Source organism: Takifugu rubripes, chromosome 14 (genome assembly GCF_901000725.2).
Source record: "Takifugu rubripes chromosome 14, fTakRub1.2, whole genome shotgun sequence".
NCBI lineage: Eukaryota > Metazoa > Chordata > Actinopteri > Tetraodontiformes > Tetraodontidae > Takifugu > Takifugu rubripes.
Genome location: NC_042298.1, coordinates 10,344,011 through 10,362,480, shown reverse-complemented (window position 1 = coordinate 10,362,480; position 18,470 = coordinate 10,344,011). Strand labels below are relative to the sequence as shown.

Below are 18,470 nucleotides of genomic sequence, written 5' to 3'. Positions count from 1 at the left end.
AAAAGCCCAAGTCTAATTTACTGTGAAAAAAGAGAGAGAGCAGAGATACAAAGAAAGATGTGTTCTGTAGGAAGCATAAATTGTCTGTGCTCTCGAACCTCTTGTGAATATTTTTTTGCAGTAAAACAAAGCACTCACACATTCCTGCTGAGTCCACCTCACCAGTAGACTCCTTTCAATGTTAATTCTCACTCCTGTGCTTCACAGTAGAGAAATAAAGGCCAGAGGAGGGACGGATAGCAGCCTTTATTCAAAGCTAGATGAATAGAACATGAATCAGCCCGGGCAGTTGGCAGAGCTGTGGCAGGAAGACAGGCGTGGGGGCTGGGCGCTGAGTAGGCTGATTGGCAAACTGGCAGGAAGGCGAGCGGGCAGGTCTTTGCTGATGCTTATTACTGGGTGGCGCCGCTCAGAGCCGGATGAAACACGAGGACAGAAGGCAACGCTCTGGGCCGCTGAGAAGATGGGCAGGGCCGGGGTGTGATCATAGACACTGGGAATGTGAGGACTTGTTGAAGGAAATAGAGGAAGGGGGGAGAGAAGATGAGATGTGGCAGCATCAGCTTACAGCTGCTGATGCAACAAAGAAAAGCGAAGCGAGATCTTCCCTCCTGCGTTTCTCTCCTGCCTCAGTGAAGAAGCAGGATCATTTCTGTGACAGTTCCAGGTCTCTGCAGCTCAGATTACTATTAATAGTAGCTTACTCCAATCATATTCATTTACATTCTTATTGTATTTAGAAACAAATTTTAAAAATAAAAAACGTACATCTTTTGCAGAGTAATGTTCAACACTAAGCTTCTTCACAATCTTCATCCTTAAAGTGAAAAACAACTTCAAATTCAGCATAAAGACATAAAATAAATGGAATTGCAGAGATACCATTTTATGATTTTCATCATTAGCTGGTGGTAGTATTGAGTCGTTGGCCAAAAAATAAAATAAAAACATCAATTAATTTTTAGTTCAAAATGAGCTTGTTTAAAGAGGAGATGATAGTGTTGCACAGGCAATTCATGTTTGCCATCAAACACAACTTGGTGTTGATAGAAATGATAAAGGGTTAGTAGGGAGCAGGCTTCCTTCTGAGTTACTATAATTGCCTCGGCCAATTATAGCGGCAATGTAGCATTGTGAGCACACACAGAAGCTAAAGTCTCAATTGACATTATTCACCCACATCATGCAAACACGTGTACACATTTCAACATTTACTCTGAAACTAGGCCTTGGAGCTTCTCATGAAACACAGCCTCTGTATTAGAATGGTTTGAACGTTTCAGTTCTCAAATTTCAAATGATCCACTATGGCTTCCACATCCCTTTCAAAAAATGTTTTGTTCTAATTAAAGATTGGGTTTAGGTTAGGAATAAGGAGTGAATTGGGATGGTTCAGATTAGAGGAAGCAGCTGGATAATGCATTGCGTCTATGAAAGGTAGTAATGTGGGAATATGTGAGAGAGAAAGGGAGAGAAAATGTGGGGGAAAGGAGCGACATGTGAGCTCAGGACACAGTCTAATTAATTTCTCTTGCCTGCAGGTTATTTGGGTAAAACAATTACACCTGAAATCAATTTTCAATGAAACTATGCTGTCTATGCAATTAATATTAGCAGCGACCTGAGCTTCGTCAGGCGCTCGGTGATGGGAAATGTCTGATGGGAGTGGAACCGCGCGAGCATATGCAGCTGAGTGTCAGTAGGTGTTGGAGCGCAGGCCTGTGTTCAACTCACACGCATTTGGACAGACAACATTAATAGTGTTCCAAATGCAAGAGAGATTGAGTTTGCCGCAGGATGAATAAAAATATCACAATGGCCAAGGTCTCTATAATTACTTGGATTCAATTAAGGGCCTTTTGAGCAGTTGGTTTAATAAGCTTTCAGCCTCCTCTCTCCACTGTGCAGCCTAATGAGTGTCAGTCAGAGTCAGGAGAAGATAATGCCCTGGCCTTAGGGCCTTATATTACTGCTCACCTTCCACTATCGGGCCTTAGGCGATCTCTGTGACAGGCCTGTTCGCACACTCATTCACTGCATGACACTCACTTCAGATTCTTACACATGTAATGTGTAACAAATTGTAAAGCACTTGTAGTTTTCCCCGTCCTGCGACAAGCCCGTGTTAATCTGGCATAAGGGGATGGGAGAGGCACAGCTCACATAATGGAGCCCCCACTTTATTCAGAATGCAGGAGTTGTATGTGTTAGTGTGGTGCTGTGCAGGTTTAAGCATAAAATATATACATTTATACATCGGATTAGGAAATTGAAAATATGATGTCTCCATGCAATCAACACACAAAGGGTGTGTTGGTAACGCAGTGGAACACTGTCAGCTCGAGCGCTAATGCTGATGCTAACCCATGGATTTAGTGGAAAAGATCCAAAATCAGTTTGAGCGGGGGCTGTCAGCATTTCATCCCACTTAGATTTAGAATGGAATCGTTTGTAGTTAAATTGCGTTTTTAATTAGTGTGATTTGTGAATGAAACAGGGAGCAATATATAAATGTGGATTCAGAAATTGAGAAATAACATTCATTCCCTTTACAATTTAACTTTTTCTTTCCAGAACGACAATATTTTTAGTAGTTTCAGGAAATAGACGACCCAATTTCAAAATAAAGCGCTGCCGTACATTTCGTACATTTTTAGCCAACACATTTTTAATGCTTGGCAATTACTTCTGATGCCACCTTTTAATCTGCAGCTAAATCCATACATTAGTGTTCATGCATTTTGTGTTGAATGGGACCAATATTTATCAAACAGCTCTTACTCTGAAAGGAGTTTACCTCAACTGTGCGAAGTCCAAAGCGTCGCCGAGCTTCAGGTTGGATAAATGGCATAAATTACGATGCCTGAGGATGTTTACTGCTCACAAGGGACTGTTGCTGTTTAAAATGTGGACAGTGTGAAATTATGTTATAAATACTTTGTTTCCACGTAGATGCAATATTACCACCCGTCAGTAACATGTTAATGCCACATTACTTATTCTGACAACTACCTCACTTTTGAACAGCCCAACCTCGTCAATCACCCTCCGTCTCTAATCCTTGCATTTATCACACCCACACTCACCTACTGCGACAGCATTCTTTATGATTCCGCAGCTAAATTTCTCAATATAGTCCAGCACACTCAGAACTCTGCTTCCAAATGATCACATCACCCCTGTCCTTCAGAACCTCCACTGGTTACCTGTCAACCATCCATTTCAATATCCCGTTCCTGTCCCAACAAAGCCCTCCATCATCTGGACACTTCCTACCTCACAGACCTGCTTCAGCCCCTCTGATCCGCTGAGAGCTCACTTCTCAGGTTTGGGTATACACTTTCTATATGCCTGCATTTAAAACCCTCACAAATGCTGACCCTTATTATTATCATTATCCTTGCACAATGAAACAATTAACACTTGAACATGCTAACAGCTTTTAGCCCAGTGTCTATATGACCAAACAAACATTTATTTTAACTGATTCTGTATTTTGGATTGAAACAGTAATATTATTTTCCAAACTGGAAACACTGGACCGATGCACTGGGAGGGACGGGGGGGGGGGGGGGGTGTCTCTCCGTGGGTGTCTATGTTACTGTGTGTGCGGTTGTCCATGTGTTGCATGAAGTCTGTTTCCCAGCGTGAGAAAATCAATGAGATCAGTGTTACAGGGACAAGCCCATCAACATTTGCACACATGCACACGCTCATCCCTACCACAGACACGTCTCCCTGCGTCACATACATACACAATATGTGCACTTTCTTACACACTGCTCAGACTCACGCTGCTCTATGCACACAGTCTAGAATATTGATGTGCTCTTTAAGAGCCCTTCTCTCTGCCTGTGTCGCATTCAATCCATCCACACACCTATTTCCAAGCACACCATCAAGCAGAGTGAAAACAGTTCAGCACTAACGCCTCCCCTCCCCAATACAATTGTTGCACAGGCTCAGACAATATTCCATATCATCCATATTATGATGAGGAATTACGCCGGTGCGCAGTGTCATTTGGGTTCATTTCTCAATATCAATAATAAATCAGTGTTTGGCATTGACTGTGTATGAACACATGCGCTTGTGCATGCAGAAGGTGGTGGCAAAAACAGAGGTGAAGGAGAGTCAGTGCACGCGTGTTCCACAAGTCACAACCAGCCCGAGGTGGATTATCATGGGGTGAATGAAAATTAATGTCGCACTAATTAGAGAGGCTTTTATGTGTGGAGGACTGTGAAGGGCTCCTGGTGATCTCAGGAACCTGCGGGTGAGGTGGTGCAGAGAACATAAAACACAGCTTGACAAGACGCCGGCCATACGCAGCTGACACTTTACGTCAATTAGCGCCCTGCTGCAAGCTGCTTCTAAAGTAGATTAGAAATCTGCTGCTGCTGGATGTTGACATAAAAACAATGCTGACAGTAAACAAGCGTACTTCCCGGATGCTTTCGTCCCTTCCTATGTGTCACCATCTTAGACCAAAAGAGGCAGAAACTGATTCCTCCCCTCCAATCACCAGATTTAGCACAGTTAACCGTCCCTCTAATGATGTCACTTGTTCTCATAGTACTGTTATAAATACATGAGATATGGAAATGAGGCTTTGTATTATGATTACATATAATGTCAGCCAATTATTTATCTGGGACACTTTTATCTTAAACGTTAGCCACACAGATTGGTCCCCATCAATCCTCCTTTTTTCTCAGCATCATTTTGACTCCAGAGTACCTATTGTGGGTTTTTTTGTTATTTCCATTCCATCGCCATCCTCCGCTGTGTAATCTCAGGGATTGTGTGGGCTCTCGGTGTGAGAGGTGATGGGTGCAGCGGCGATAATCTGCCACACTGGATTACAGTCTAATCTCTAATCTCTCTGGCTCTCTTCTGCCTGCAGACCACCTCCACCATGCCAACTTTATTAATCTGAACCCCCTGCATCAACGGCTTAGCTTTGCCCATTTTGATTTCCTGGCTTTCATCAAACAAGCAATAGGAAATGAGACAATAGATTGTGGCGAGGCAACGCAGACGTGAATTCAATGACCCCTGTATGCTCTATTGGAGGATTTAGCTACTGATGGGAGTTAATCCTCAGAATTTGAGGATTCATCAAGAATAGTTGCTTCAGGGATGTCCCAGGTTGCCCAAATTGCAGTGGGTTGCAGTTTGGCTCACACGTTCTTTCTGTTGGAGCTGAACGTGGACCAACAGCATCTATTATAATATTCATCAGAGTCAGCCTAAGCATGAAGGTTGCCGTGTCCTGCCTGACTGCATGACCTGGAACACTCACAATTAATGTCCCATGTCGTTGGGTTAAATTGTTCTTAGTAATTCCTCTGGCTAGTTTAGAGATGACAGAGCAGCGATTGGATATTCCAGGCACGGACTGGCTAAGAGGAAACATAATTAACCAATTACCTTGACTTTTTAGGAATGAGTAATCAGTTCAAGGTTGATCTCAGAACTAATGTCTCTCTCTGTCAAAATGGAATATGTATTGAACAGAGCGCTGTATGCATGCAAGGCAGAAGCCTAAAGCAATAGAAACCGACTGGCCTTCATGTCGATACATGGTGCTAGCTTGTCGAATCCTAATGTTAGAATGAAAAACTTCAAAAAAGTTTCAGTCTTATTCCAATTAGAGTTTATTCAATCCTTGAGAAATTAATGTATTTTAATTAAAAACAGATTTATTGGTGTACCAAATAATTGATTATCATTCCAATAGTATTTGGCTCAGAAATTGCAACTCACTACTTGTGGATAAGTAATGTTTCATTTAATTCAGCAAAACCTTTAAAAAACCCAGCAACAGAACCACAGAAGCAACTCTGAGTTCAGATACACCTGAAAGCCATTGCTGAATCAGCTATTATTGCATTTCTAAAAGTAAACTTTCTAAAAGTGTTAAATAAATAGTGCACAATGTTTATGTGAATAATTAACACCAAAAAAGAAAAAGAATCTAAAAGAAGAATAAAGTCAAATGTCAAAATGAGAACTGCAATTAGCATCTAAACTATCATTTGAAGTTAGTAATTGGCTTAAAAAATAATCTTGGTGGAAGCATAGTGATGAAACAGTCTAATGATGATGCCTGAACATTCGGGTTTCAGCACAGACGGTTTATACGCCGCCATCAAAGATAAAATGAACAAACAAACAGTCAAGCTCATGCATTGTTATCTCAGAATGACTTAAAGCTAAAACAGGGGACAGAATAATTCACCCCCTTTGTTTCCCAACTTCAGGCAATTCATCAAATGTGACACACCTTCAAAACCACCAAGTTTTATTATCACCATTTTTATTGATGAAAAACGAGTGTGTTGTACTATCTTTGTTGTAATGACAAGTTATTTAGCAAACGCCGCGTGTGTGTGTCTCGGCTCACCTCTGTCACCGCCGTGTGTGTTTTCAGGGTGGAGGCTGTCCAGCAGGTGGATGGAGCTGGTGGGTCTGCTGCGGTCATCCTGCTGGTGGTCTCCCGAGCTCACACCGTTCTCGTACAGCTGGCTCTCACCGTGACGCAGGTGCCAGGTCAGCCCTAACAGGTGGACAACTGTTTATACGCACACAAACAGAGAACGGGAGATGTAAAAAGCCCTCATTATTTGAGGCTTGAAGAAGGTGTGTATAAATGTTCCTTAACTGTTCCTTTTTTGTGTTTTCACAGTTTTAGTGCCTTTTTGTGCCTGAAGACCTGAAGCAAGCTTCTATAAACAGTGAATGTGGCAGAGGTGGGCAATTAAAGCACTTCCACTGAGCCCAAACGTGCTACCTGTATTAAAGCACTAACAGTCTTTTATGCAAGACTAATGAAGCTTTGAAATCTGCTGCCGATTCAGAATCCATATGGGCCTTTTAAACAACAAAGAGTATGGCAGGATGCAGGATTCCCCCTCCCACTCATAAAGCTGTTTATACACACAAGAATCCGGCACACTGTTAAATAATAATAAAAACAAATAAAAAAACAAACAGATGCTTTTCCATTAAGAAAATTTATTAGTGTCTTGCAGGGCCGTTGATGTGTTCAGTAAAATGTGCACCTAATTCAAACCAATCAGCAGGTTCTATTCATGTGTGGTTGTACTCAAATGATGGTGTCGTTTTAACATTAAACAGATTTAAAAAAAAAAAAAAATAAATCAAGGGAGCGTACCTTAGCTGATACGAGGAACAAAGCCAATGAAATAAATCATTGCTGATTTTCTTTCTCCTCTGACATTTTCAGAACATCAAACAAAAGCAAAGACTCAAATCACAAAGTTAGCGCGCGCTAGTGGCAGCCAGAGGACGGCTGCTGCAGATCAAGGTAGAGAACTTCTAACGGCTTCAAACGTCTTCGCTGCCTGTCTGCTGTCGCCGCAATGCCGACACCCGAAAAGAAGAAGCACTTGACACGTGCTTGCACAAAATGGCTGCTTAGAGAAACAAACTCGTAATATCCCGGCGCAGCCACGCCGCATGCACAGGTGCCGGCGATTTTCCTGCACGCGTGACTACTCACACCCGCGAGCGGGGACCTACGCGCTCACCCACAGCTGATTCCCAGGTGATGACGATACCTAATTAAAACTCTCGACGGTTGAAAACTGTCACTTTTTGTGTTGCTGGGGTTCGGCGATAAACAGAAATATTTTCCTCTAAAAACTGCATCTAATCTGTGATAAGCACTGAGAGTTCAAGCCAATTTGGTCGCGCGTTCCACTGTGGCGTCTAAGGGGATCAGCAAATCGCACATTCCAGCAGTCACCCGACTTACGACCATCCCCAGCCTCTGTTGGTTTAGCTATCTACTCATGCAAAATATGAACTCTTCAAAGCAGAACACTGACGATTACCAGGGCCGTGAGGGAGAAGTCATGCATCATTTAGCTCAGGCTAATTGAACTGTCAGCCTATGACGAGAGCAGACATGGACATGCACAGATTCTTCACATCAGTGTGTATGTGTGTTGCTCGTTTCAATGCCCCCCCCCCATTCGGTGTAAATCGTGTGGGGGTTTCTCATTAACGCTCCACTGTGAAATTACATGCGATACTGCAGGAATTTGGTGGTGGGGGGGGGGAGCGCTAAAAAGCGTAATCTGCATTATACATCTGATTTCGTGGGTGTAGTTTTGCAGCAAAGTCCCTCCGGAGACGTCGCTGTTGTACGTACTCCATCTCTAACGGACAGGTGGGAGACACAGGTAGGCCGACAGAGAGGAAAACATAATGTACGTGGGAATAATGCTTTATTCTACCGGAATGCATTCAGAGACCAGCTGCTGAATTTTACATTAGCCTACACAGCTCATAGAACTCAGTATTTAGCACTGAGTCTGAAATATAAGTGTGCACCTTCTAATTTAAGTTTGTATGCATCACTGCTGTGTGTACCGCCTTATATTATGCAGCAGTGCGGAACAACCTATCACTTTTATAAATTAGTTTGTGAAGGTGTTCAGTGAGGGGTGACAAGTCATTCCCAAAATGATATTTTTACCAATTTCACTATTCAATTTCTCAAGCTTCATTCTCGGCTCACTTCCTCTTGTCTGAATCGCACTTCCTTTTCTCTCCTTGTTCTTTGCATACCCTCGAGACACACATAATGCATGTGCACACACACACCCACAAGCGCACGCATACACACACACACATGCACACCTACTTAGGCAATATTTGGGGTCACATGTGCTACACCCCATCTTTGGGAACACAACTCTATTAATAGGAGACCATTTCCAGGTTTGGAATGGGGATGGTTAATGTCCGACTGTAATCAAACTGGTGTGTGTGAAAAAGCCCCACAATTTTGGCCCGAGCACACACACGCTCACACACATGCTCACACACGCACGCACACAGCAGTAATGACTTGATGGTGACAGTCCTCACCAGCTCTCTGATCTTCTCCTCTTCAACACTCCAACTCTCCTCAAAAAACCTTTAGAGCGCACTTCACCAAGTCCTGCTCATCAGCCTCTCTCTCTTACTCTCTTGTTCTATGGCTATTAACCTTTTGCTAGAACACACACACACACACACACATGCACGCACACACAGTGATCTGGAGGCCTTATAAAGGACTGTATTATTCTGGAGGGAACTTTTTGAGGTCCTGGTGCCCACATTTCTAAACTCACTACTTGCAGAATAAAAACATTTCCTTGACCAGACAAGATAGATGACAACAACATATTTTTTACCCCAACAGAATAAAGAGTGACGTTTTTAAGCCTTTGAATTAGATGCCTGCATGTTAAACTATGCAGGAAACAATCCTCCCTCAAGAGCCACTAAGCGGATATTGCGTGCGGATTATTTTGTCAAATGAAGTATTGTTTTTGTCGACAGGGTCAAACATACGAGATTGTGTTCATCATAACACAAGCCCAGAGTCCAACATTATATCCAGATGCATGTTTTTGCTGTTTGTGCTTTGGCATACAGCACGTTGCTCAATGTAAACCTAATTTTGCTTTTTAAATCTACTCAAAAACACAACTGCCACAGGCCGCCGAGGCACAATTTTAAATTAGGAAGTATCTTCTTGACAAAATAGCATAAAATGCAACATGTTGAATATTTAAATCTATTCTGGAATGGTAATCCACGCAGAGAGGCTGAACATCTGTTGTACAGACACACTGCCCATATCTCTGAGGCGTCCTCTTAAATGGTTGCTTATATACTTATCGGGCCTGTCTGATCAGCAGAGTAACAGGAGTTTAAGAGTCTCGTGCACTGCCAGGGCACCTTTAACCTGCTTGGCTAACCTCTGAGATCTAAATCACTTCACAATTGTTGCATAAACATGCTGCATTAGAAAGTGTAATTGTGTCGGTTCATCAGTCACATGACTTCCGCCTCTTGGAGAGGGATTCCTTGTGGAGTTTTCTTCTCTAATGTCAAGTGTCACTATTGTTGTTCAATGGTCCATCCAGTCAATTTGTGCTTTTGGGCTATGCCAATAAAAGTGACACATAACTTACCTTACTGCATCATACTATACTATAGTGCACCACACTACAAGTGAAGGTGTTAAATCATTTTTGTCATAACGTTGACCTGGAATGTATACCCTGCTGTGTGAGTAATTACCAAAACACTGCAGACATGCTTGGTGTCATATGCTGCACTATTCTGAATTATGTCCTGTTTCAGTTGGTGGTTCACCCTCCAGCACTGCTAAAAAAAGAGGATGTGCTCGAGTGGGTCACTGAACTTGGCAAAGCCATTATAGATAAAAATAAATAAGCAGACTATAACTGTGAGACAAAGAAATCAAAAAACCGAAAATGTTTTATCTTGGTTTAAATAGTACCACAAACAGTCATTTTATGAAAAATACATGCACCAAAAGTGGGCCAAAGTCAGCTGCACAGCAGGATGGGTCATGATCCCAAAGTGCAAAAATGCAAGGTTCTAAATTAAAGTGTCTCATTTATATAAATGTTGAACAAAACATTGACCAGAGAGCCTAAAATTTCTCACTATAAAAGGAAAAAATCTGAATGAAATGAAGTTGATGGTTCAATTATTTGGTTCAAGTTTAATGACGATCTTTTATTTCTACTGCTTAATTAATGAAGTACATTTTCTTATTTACAATAAGTAACTGTGGGCTCAACTCTACTTGGTTTAGGTCATCCACCACCTCAGTATCCATCTGGTATTTATGGGGAGGTCGCCCAAAACACCTGCGCCTTTTGTGTTTTTAAGCTTGTCTTGACATCACCTTAATGTCCACTGGTTCCCGTGAGTGGCCACCAGCTCACGACCTCCAGGCAAACCTTATTTCAAGCTCTTATTTCTAGATCCTTCGGGTTTCTGGTGCCACCATGCACAGAATGAGCTGCACCTCGCTGTTGGTGGTGTTTGATTTTTACTATTTTGATTACAGAACTAATAAAAAAGACACAGTCTCTGTTGCCGTGTTTTAAAAATGGTGAGTTTGAGTTGGTGGCTGAGTTGCTCTGATGACTCAGTGATGTCAGTGTTAACTCAGCCCACTTGAAACTCAGGCCAAGTGGGTACTTAAAAAAATACCTGGAACCAGATTCTATCACATAATGGAAATTGCTGAAAACTGAGTAGATTCGAGTCACTATTGGAATAGCCTCCATAGTTTGGTTTCATCATTCTGTAGAGCACCATGTGCCTCATCATACAGTACTATTCAGGAAACAAATGGAAGGAACACTTTGTTCCCTTAATATTCTTTGACCATATTTATTGTTGATTCAAAGTCCATGCACATTAGCACACAGGAGGCAGTAAATTCTGTGAGTGTTGTGTGCTCGTATTACCCATGTCAATCTATCAGTCCCACACGGTCCATTTTCTGTCTCATAATAACACATAACTGTCATATGTTAGCCACTGCGAGTGAGTCCAGTCATTATAACGGCAACAGCAGCAGTGAAGTAGTAACAGCATGCAGCAGTGCAGCAAGCTAACGGACTGAAGCTCTCGCGCACATGAATCATTGATCAGTGTGACAGTGAGATGACTGCCAGAGGTAATAGAACAGCACCGCTGTGAGGGGGTTCAGCGCTGTACCCACGCTGATGGCTACCCTGCCAGGATGTGTGTAAGAGATGTGGCAAGCTACAGAGAACAGTGTGGGGTGGAGAGAGACTGAGACAGCTCTGTGGTGAAAGAAAGGAGCACTAGCGGCAGCCCTCTTACCCAGATGTATTGTTCTTAAACTACTGTGGAGAGAACTAAGAGAACTGAAAAAGCCGAGCTTGTGGAAGTTTGTGGATACATCTGAGGGCTAACAGATAACAACTGTCTAAAAGGCTACGCAGCAGAAAGAAAAAAACCTGTATGGTGAGCATATTATGGTTTGGATAAAGGGTGTCCAAGCTTTAAAAGCAAATCATGTGAGCAGGCAACAGCAGCAATGATTCTAGCTAGATGCTGCTATTGTTGTTGGTACCAGGCATGTGTGTCTTGAATAGATAGAAAATGTTTGTGGGCTGCGGTGATGATTAGATTTTAACACTTATGGTGAGAGGGAGGAGCTGAAGACAATTTGAGCACGTGCGCCTGTCCATGTCCGCGTGTCTGTGTGTACGGTAGTTGTGTATTTCATTTAATTTCGTTCATGTTGGATATAACATGTGACTACAGTTGGTCACATTGACTGGGAATATACTGTCTTATCGATAGCTATTAAAGCCAAGGTAGCATTCCAGTGGGTTGGAAATGATTTATCAATACCATTCTGCAAGTGGCTACATATCCAGGAGTCATTGTCGAGCTCTTTTCACTCATACACGTAGCAAAGTGTCAACGTTATTCTGTTTGACAGTCAAACACTACGCAGCTGGCTTTGCCCTGCAGCTAACACTTTCAAGAGCATCAGTCATTCGATTTACTCTGTAGTTTAGCATGTACAGTAAGAACAATTTCTCATCTGAGTTCTGCTTGGCCGTGTCAGCCTCAAGCTAAGCCACCAGCTTCTAAAGGGATGGAAGAAAGGAAAGCAAAGAGGGGAAGGAGGGCAGAGGAGATAAAAGGCAGGGAGCAAGAGAGAAGGGAACGACAAACAGAGGACAGACACAAATGGGGAAAACATGTGTGAAGGAGGGTGAAGGAGAGAGCTATCGGTGTCTAAGTTGACGTTCCAGGCGAAGAGCCCAGAGGTCTGCCTGACCTCCTCCCTCTTCGTCTTCATGCCCCTGGTCTGCTCTTGACTGACAAGTGACTCTGAAGTGTTTCCCTTACACCCCTCCACCAAGCCCTTGACAGCTACTAATACCACTGTCACGACTACTTAAGTGTGTTTGTCTTCTCGCATTTGCCTGTGAGCAAGTGTGTGTGAGCAAGAGCACCGCCAAGCTCTGCAGTCTGTTACCGAGCAAGCTCAGGACTCATCATCGCCATGACCTTGCTGTTCTTCAGTGTTTGGTTAAAGGGATAAAATGACAGCCAGAGGGATAGAGGAAGTGTGGAGGCGTCAACATGTTTCTCGCACCCTGAATGATGACATCCGCTCTGTATCTTAGCATCTATTTTCCAGTTAAAACTCACCGTCATCTAGTTAGTCATGGTAACAACAGCCCAACGCATCACAAGCCTTCTGCTTCACACATCTCTTTATTCTTCTTTCATTTCTAATCACACTTTCTCTCCCCTGATGTCAGAGCTCCCAAATCTCCCTGTCTGTCTCCCACTCACTGTCTTACTTATCTGTGGTCCTTTCCCTGAAAGCTGAGTCATGTTACGGCCGACAACGTAGTGTTAAATGAGCAGAGGACTGGCGCCACGTCAGGTTTCCCTCCGGCAGCCACCCTCAGATACCGAAAATGCCGCAGACGAACGGCAACACGCGACCAAAGCTCACAGTCACATCATCTCTGTTGTTTAAGCGTAGGTGTGCGGCTGTAGTTTGTGCTTGTCTGTGCCACACGGAGGATGAGAGGGTGTGTAAAAAAGTTGCAAGCTACTGTGTGTGTGTGTGTGTGTGTGTGCAAGGCTGCTGAACTATCTGAGCTATTCAGGCTGTTTCAGTGCAGCCTCTGTGACCTTCTGGAGACATTTTACCAAAGGGCTTGCTCACTATTCAAAGAATAGCGTGTCCAGCCATTTGAAGCGTTTTCACCAAAGGCTTTCGTCCGTTGCCATTAGTGCAGTTTTAGCAAAGGCCAGCAGGTTTCTTAGAGCTCCATCGAATGACCAAAATAGAGGACCGAAAACAAAGAGAAACTGGACCAATCAATACAGACCCCAATGAGGCATGAAACAGCTGCCTGGTCGGAGAAAAAAAAGCTGGAGGTGAGGAGGGACACACACACAGACACCCAAAGCCATCATTTTTATTGCTTTTTCACTGCAATTAACCAGCAGTTGTGGCCACATACACCTACTATTGAACCTTTAACTGAAAGGAGAAAGTAGACTGTGAGCTTCACAGGAACACTAGCAGACATTAGCTTGGCCTGTTTTGACGAATATATATAATAACGAAAACACAATATATGGTGCACATTGTGATTGTATGACGACCAGATGAAGCACAGTGAACCAGCACGCTCCTGGTAAAAGGGCTTTAGTTTCCAGGTCCTACGAGAGAGGCTGTAACCATTTGCCCTTCCTGACAGAACTCAGCACAGAGGTTCACCACACAAAGTGGCAACACCTGTTCAAAAACACTTCTTACAGAGAAGGTAATAGGTTACTGAGGCCAGGCTGACTCAACACCTCCAAAGCCTTCCTCCGCATGCACATTCATGACCAGACTCACCAATGTCTACTATCAGAAGAGGGCACACCTCTGCTCTTGCCCATTCCACTGATACCGTGGAAAAGTATGCCCAGGTAAGTTACAGCTAGAGAGGTCATTCCAGTTCCAGCCTTGATAAGTTATTCAAACTTACACGAGAACGGAGGAAAAACAGAAATTATTTTCAACTTGGAATGATGACAGATTATTAACTTTTGTTGGAGAGATGTTTTCAGCTTTTTGACTTATAATTGAATGCTATTATTTTGTCATTTTCTTTATTCTTTTTAAATCTCCAAATTATATCTGAAAGGGCTGCCACAGCAGAAAAGAAGCAAATTTTGTTTTTTTATCGATTTCGATTTTGTTGAAAATGACAATGAGCCTCCTATCAAAGAGCTAACGTGAGTGTGGGTAGACAGCTGATGTCCTTGCACATGTCTGTGGCTGGAACATTGTGCTCCTGACCTCACAGTTCTTAAGTTTTTTGCTAATCTTAGTGTTTTCAGGACAAATCGTACCTGAAGAGGGAGAACGTAAGCAAGAGTTTGCTGGAGATGGCTGCTCTGAGTTTGACCCCTGCCAGAACACTCTGAACAGTCATCAAACGCTGAAAGCTGATTTACAAACAGAAACCACGTTAAAGTAATGAACTTTAAGGCACTAATGAGTCATTTAGTGTTTATGGAAGCACCAGGTCCCCTGAAGCAACACATGTTGTACAACAGAGCTATAAAACAGTCTGAGCCTAAAATGATCATTGTCTGCAGTACACAGCTGACTGAAATGTGATTTAGGGGTGCTTATTTGTTTACAGAGTGACACTGACTGCCTCATTTTGCTTACACATGAGTAGATTTTCCCTCTTGCCGTAGAGATAATTATCTTTCACAACTGACGCCTAATGCCCTCTCCTTACTTTTGGTTCAGGAATCAATGGCTTTAACTCTATGAACAGTGGGATATTTGTTAGAGTAAAGAATACATTCTAATTAGTTTTCTGACAGCCAGACAATGTTACTATTACATCTTTTACAGACATTAGTGGTGTTGTCAGCGGCAATATTATGCAAGATGCAATCTTAATCTGCCCTCCATCTCTCCTTAAATGCCCTGTACGCTATCATAATGCTTTGCTCCTCATATCTGATCTTGTGCTTAATAACAAGCTTAGACTGCAGGAGGGAGGGGTACGTTGGGAGATAAACAAATTAACAAAGCTATTCACAGCCCTTGCACCACCGGGGGGTATGGGGGGAGAGGAAAGGGGGCTGTAAAGAAAGAGAATCGGACTGCCTTAACTAATCACAACAGGGGGCATATGCAGCAATCATTTTGGCAAAGCATTATCTCTGCAATCATGCATCGTCCTATTGTTGTGCTAATTGGAAACCCTAAATTGAGACATAATGTTATGGCCTCATTATTTGCTAGGTTACTTTTCCCTGAAATAATAAACAAGTCATATAACAGGCCCAGAGTGCGTTAATTTGTGTGGGTATTAAAGACTGACTCCTGAATTTGACAATCATGAGTTGCAACAAATGCTGATTGGGAGATGCGGCTGCATTATGTGTCCCCTTATTGCACATCTCCATTGTTCAAATTGGTGATGAACTGCTGTCCTTTCACACACTTGTTGTTATTTTAGGGCCTTTTATCAATGTGAGTATATCTCTGGATTGCACAAGCTTGTTAACAAGCTTTAATCTGCTCATGGCCCTGTGAATCCTTGCTTTGCCTCTTTCACTAGCAGGTCATTGTTCCTTTATCAGACCTGATCCCCGACCATGAATCAAAGACATTTAGAATAATACTCAAAGTGATAAGAGTCCCTAACCAACCTCGTGAATTAATTTTAATTTGATCCCAGTACTGTAATATTTAGCAGAGCTGCATGGACAAACGAAAAGAGTTGCTCATTTGTGACCACATTCATAAACCGGATGCGTTTGGATTCCACCGGCGGTCTGAAACGACACATTTCCATTCAAATCAATGCGCGTGTCATTGGGCGGTGAGGTGTGAAAAGAAAATACAGCATCCGGTAAATTTTCAAAAAAGAAAATTCCGTGTTGATCAGTCTCTACTGTACAGAAGGTTTTCTTTTTAAATAACCCTAATATATAGAAAATAATCAAGCAATTTGACATTTGAGCAAAATAATAGAATTCCCTATGGGAGAGTCAATGTAATCCAAATAAAAAGGGCGTGCACTCCTCCTCAGCATGTGTACATATTATATCTTCTATTGCGTCTTGTTCCATACACTCTCAAGTGGTCGTAAGGCACGACTGTATGGGAACCTTTTTCAGCTGTTTGCTGATTTTGCTCTATGCTGCACAATGAAAACGCAGCTAGTACATCATCACCGTTACATTTGACAATTTGCATCACATTTTCACCCGAAACTCATCAAATTCTGAAGCTTTGATCAATGCTAGTGACAAAATAAGTCAGTATCAGGGCTGTTTGTTGGATATAAATGTCTACATTTCTTAATAAAAAAAGGAAAGCCTGATTAACTACACCTTAGTGTGAGTTTTACAGTACAAAATGTCAAAAATTACAACCAAAATGACCACATCAGTGGTACTCATGCCTGATGGGTTATGGTCTCACAAGGATTCCTTATTTAATGAGGTAAGAGTGAGGAGCTGAAAACCAGTTAATCAATGCTAAACCAGTTCCATTTATTTAAACATCTGTAATTGACAGATGTGTACAGCTCTGGTGTGTTTTTTTAAATTTCTCATCATACTACAAAAAATACAAGCGCATAATAATAAGCGCATTGCCAACTATATAGAGCCATAGCCGACAGGAGCTGATTACACTGGCATAAAATATAATTCATTATCATATTTTTTAATACTACAGGGCTTTTTTCCCTGATTTAAATATTAATGATATTTAAAAATGAATTTTCAATAACCTGATTTAATGAGAGGAAAAACTCAAAGTGAATAAATTTAACAAAAATCAATGCAATTATTAATAATTATTTTCACAAGATGAAAATAATATCTGTGTGTGTGTGTGTTTTCTGTTTTTTTGTCAGTAGTTTCTAATGAATTCATTAAAATGACTGGATCATTATGTAATGAGCGAACCTAATCATCTGAGTGTCTGAGTCTCAACCTCTCCCCTGAAGACAAAGACACCATCGACTACTTCAATCATGTTATTTGAATATTTTTGATTTACAGACACATTAGCTATAGCCTACATCCCATATATGTCTTGCTGCGGTTACCATGGTGATGTCAACAACGAGATCAATCATTGCCAAGTAGGAGTGGAGCATGACACCAATTAAAAGGTGATGTCGTCTCCAAGTCATCACTCACACTCCACACTAATGCACTAATTACCGGGGCTGAGACATTAATGGAATAGCATGGTTCGGCCTGAGGATTAATCTGCATGGATTTGCTAGTATGTGTTTGATGTCTGATATGTGCATGTGTGTGTATGTGTGTGTGTGTATGTGTGTGAGTGTGATTAATGCGAACTCCCGCCCGCTCCGGTGTGACCTTGAGCACCACCACAGGAGGGAAATGAACCAGCTGGGTGGAGGACTCTGATATCTGCACCACGGGGTGAAGTGGGTGGAGCAGAGACAATGCAGAGGTGGAGGCCTGGGCCAAGGTTGGAAATATGCAGGATACGGGGCAAACGCAGTGGATCAATGAATACAGCTGGGGTTTAAATCAGCTGATCCGATCAGTGGGATGAATATTTTTTGGACAACAGTACTTGGCTACAGGCAGCAAAACAGCAGCTGTTAAGGAGGGGTGATCACGTTAAAATAAAGATTACAGTTTTCTAATCAGTATTAGATACACAGAAAATAAGCATGAACAGAACCAAAGGGCTAATAAAAGACATCGCACCGTAGTACCATAATAAGGTTACCATCTCTGAGAACAGACAAGTTATTATTGCCTGCATGTGTGTCTCTATTCTCGAATAATCGCTACTTTGGAGAACGTTGGTGTTCATAGCCGATTCACAAGTTAGGGGATCCCGCAGAGGTTCACATTTGGTATATATTACCTGCTGCTTTAAAAGCCAACACCTTCAAAGCAAACGCGTCAGCTTTTCAACGGCACTACTTTGATCCATATCGATCTCCTCTTCCTTTTTAACTTCCCGTTTTTTGTTCCTGTACCCTTTGATGCTTGCAACATTTTGTTTGTATCAAGACACAATTGTGTTTCTGGGT

The 18,470-nt window shown here is 42.2% G+C and overlaps 1 protein-coding gene across 2 annotated transcripts in view; it reads right to left on the bottom strand.

Moving 5' to 3' along the window:
• The window catches only part of tenm1 (teneurin transmembrane protein 1), a 141,358-nt gene that overhangs the window by 65,763 nt on the left and 57,125 nt on the right, over window positions 1-18,470 (bottom strand). The window contains exon 6 of one of the 2 annotated variants that reach the window (XM_029847107.1): window positions 6,410-6,577. In XM_029847107.1, coding sequence (XP_029702967.1) covers window positions 6,410-6,577 — 168 coding nt within the window. The remainder of the gene's footprint in view (window positions 1-6,409; window positions 6,578-18,470) is intronic. The other variant, XM_029847108.1, reaches the window with a different exon arrangement.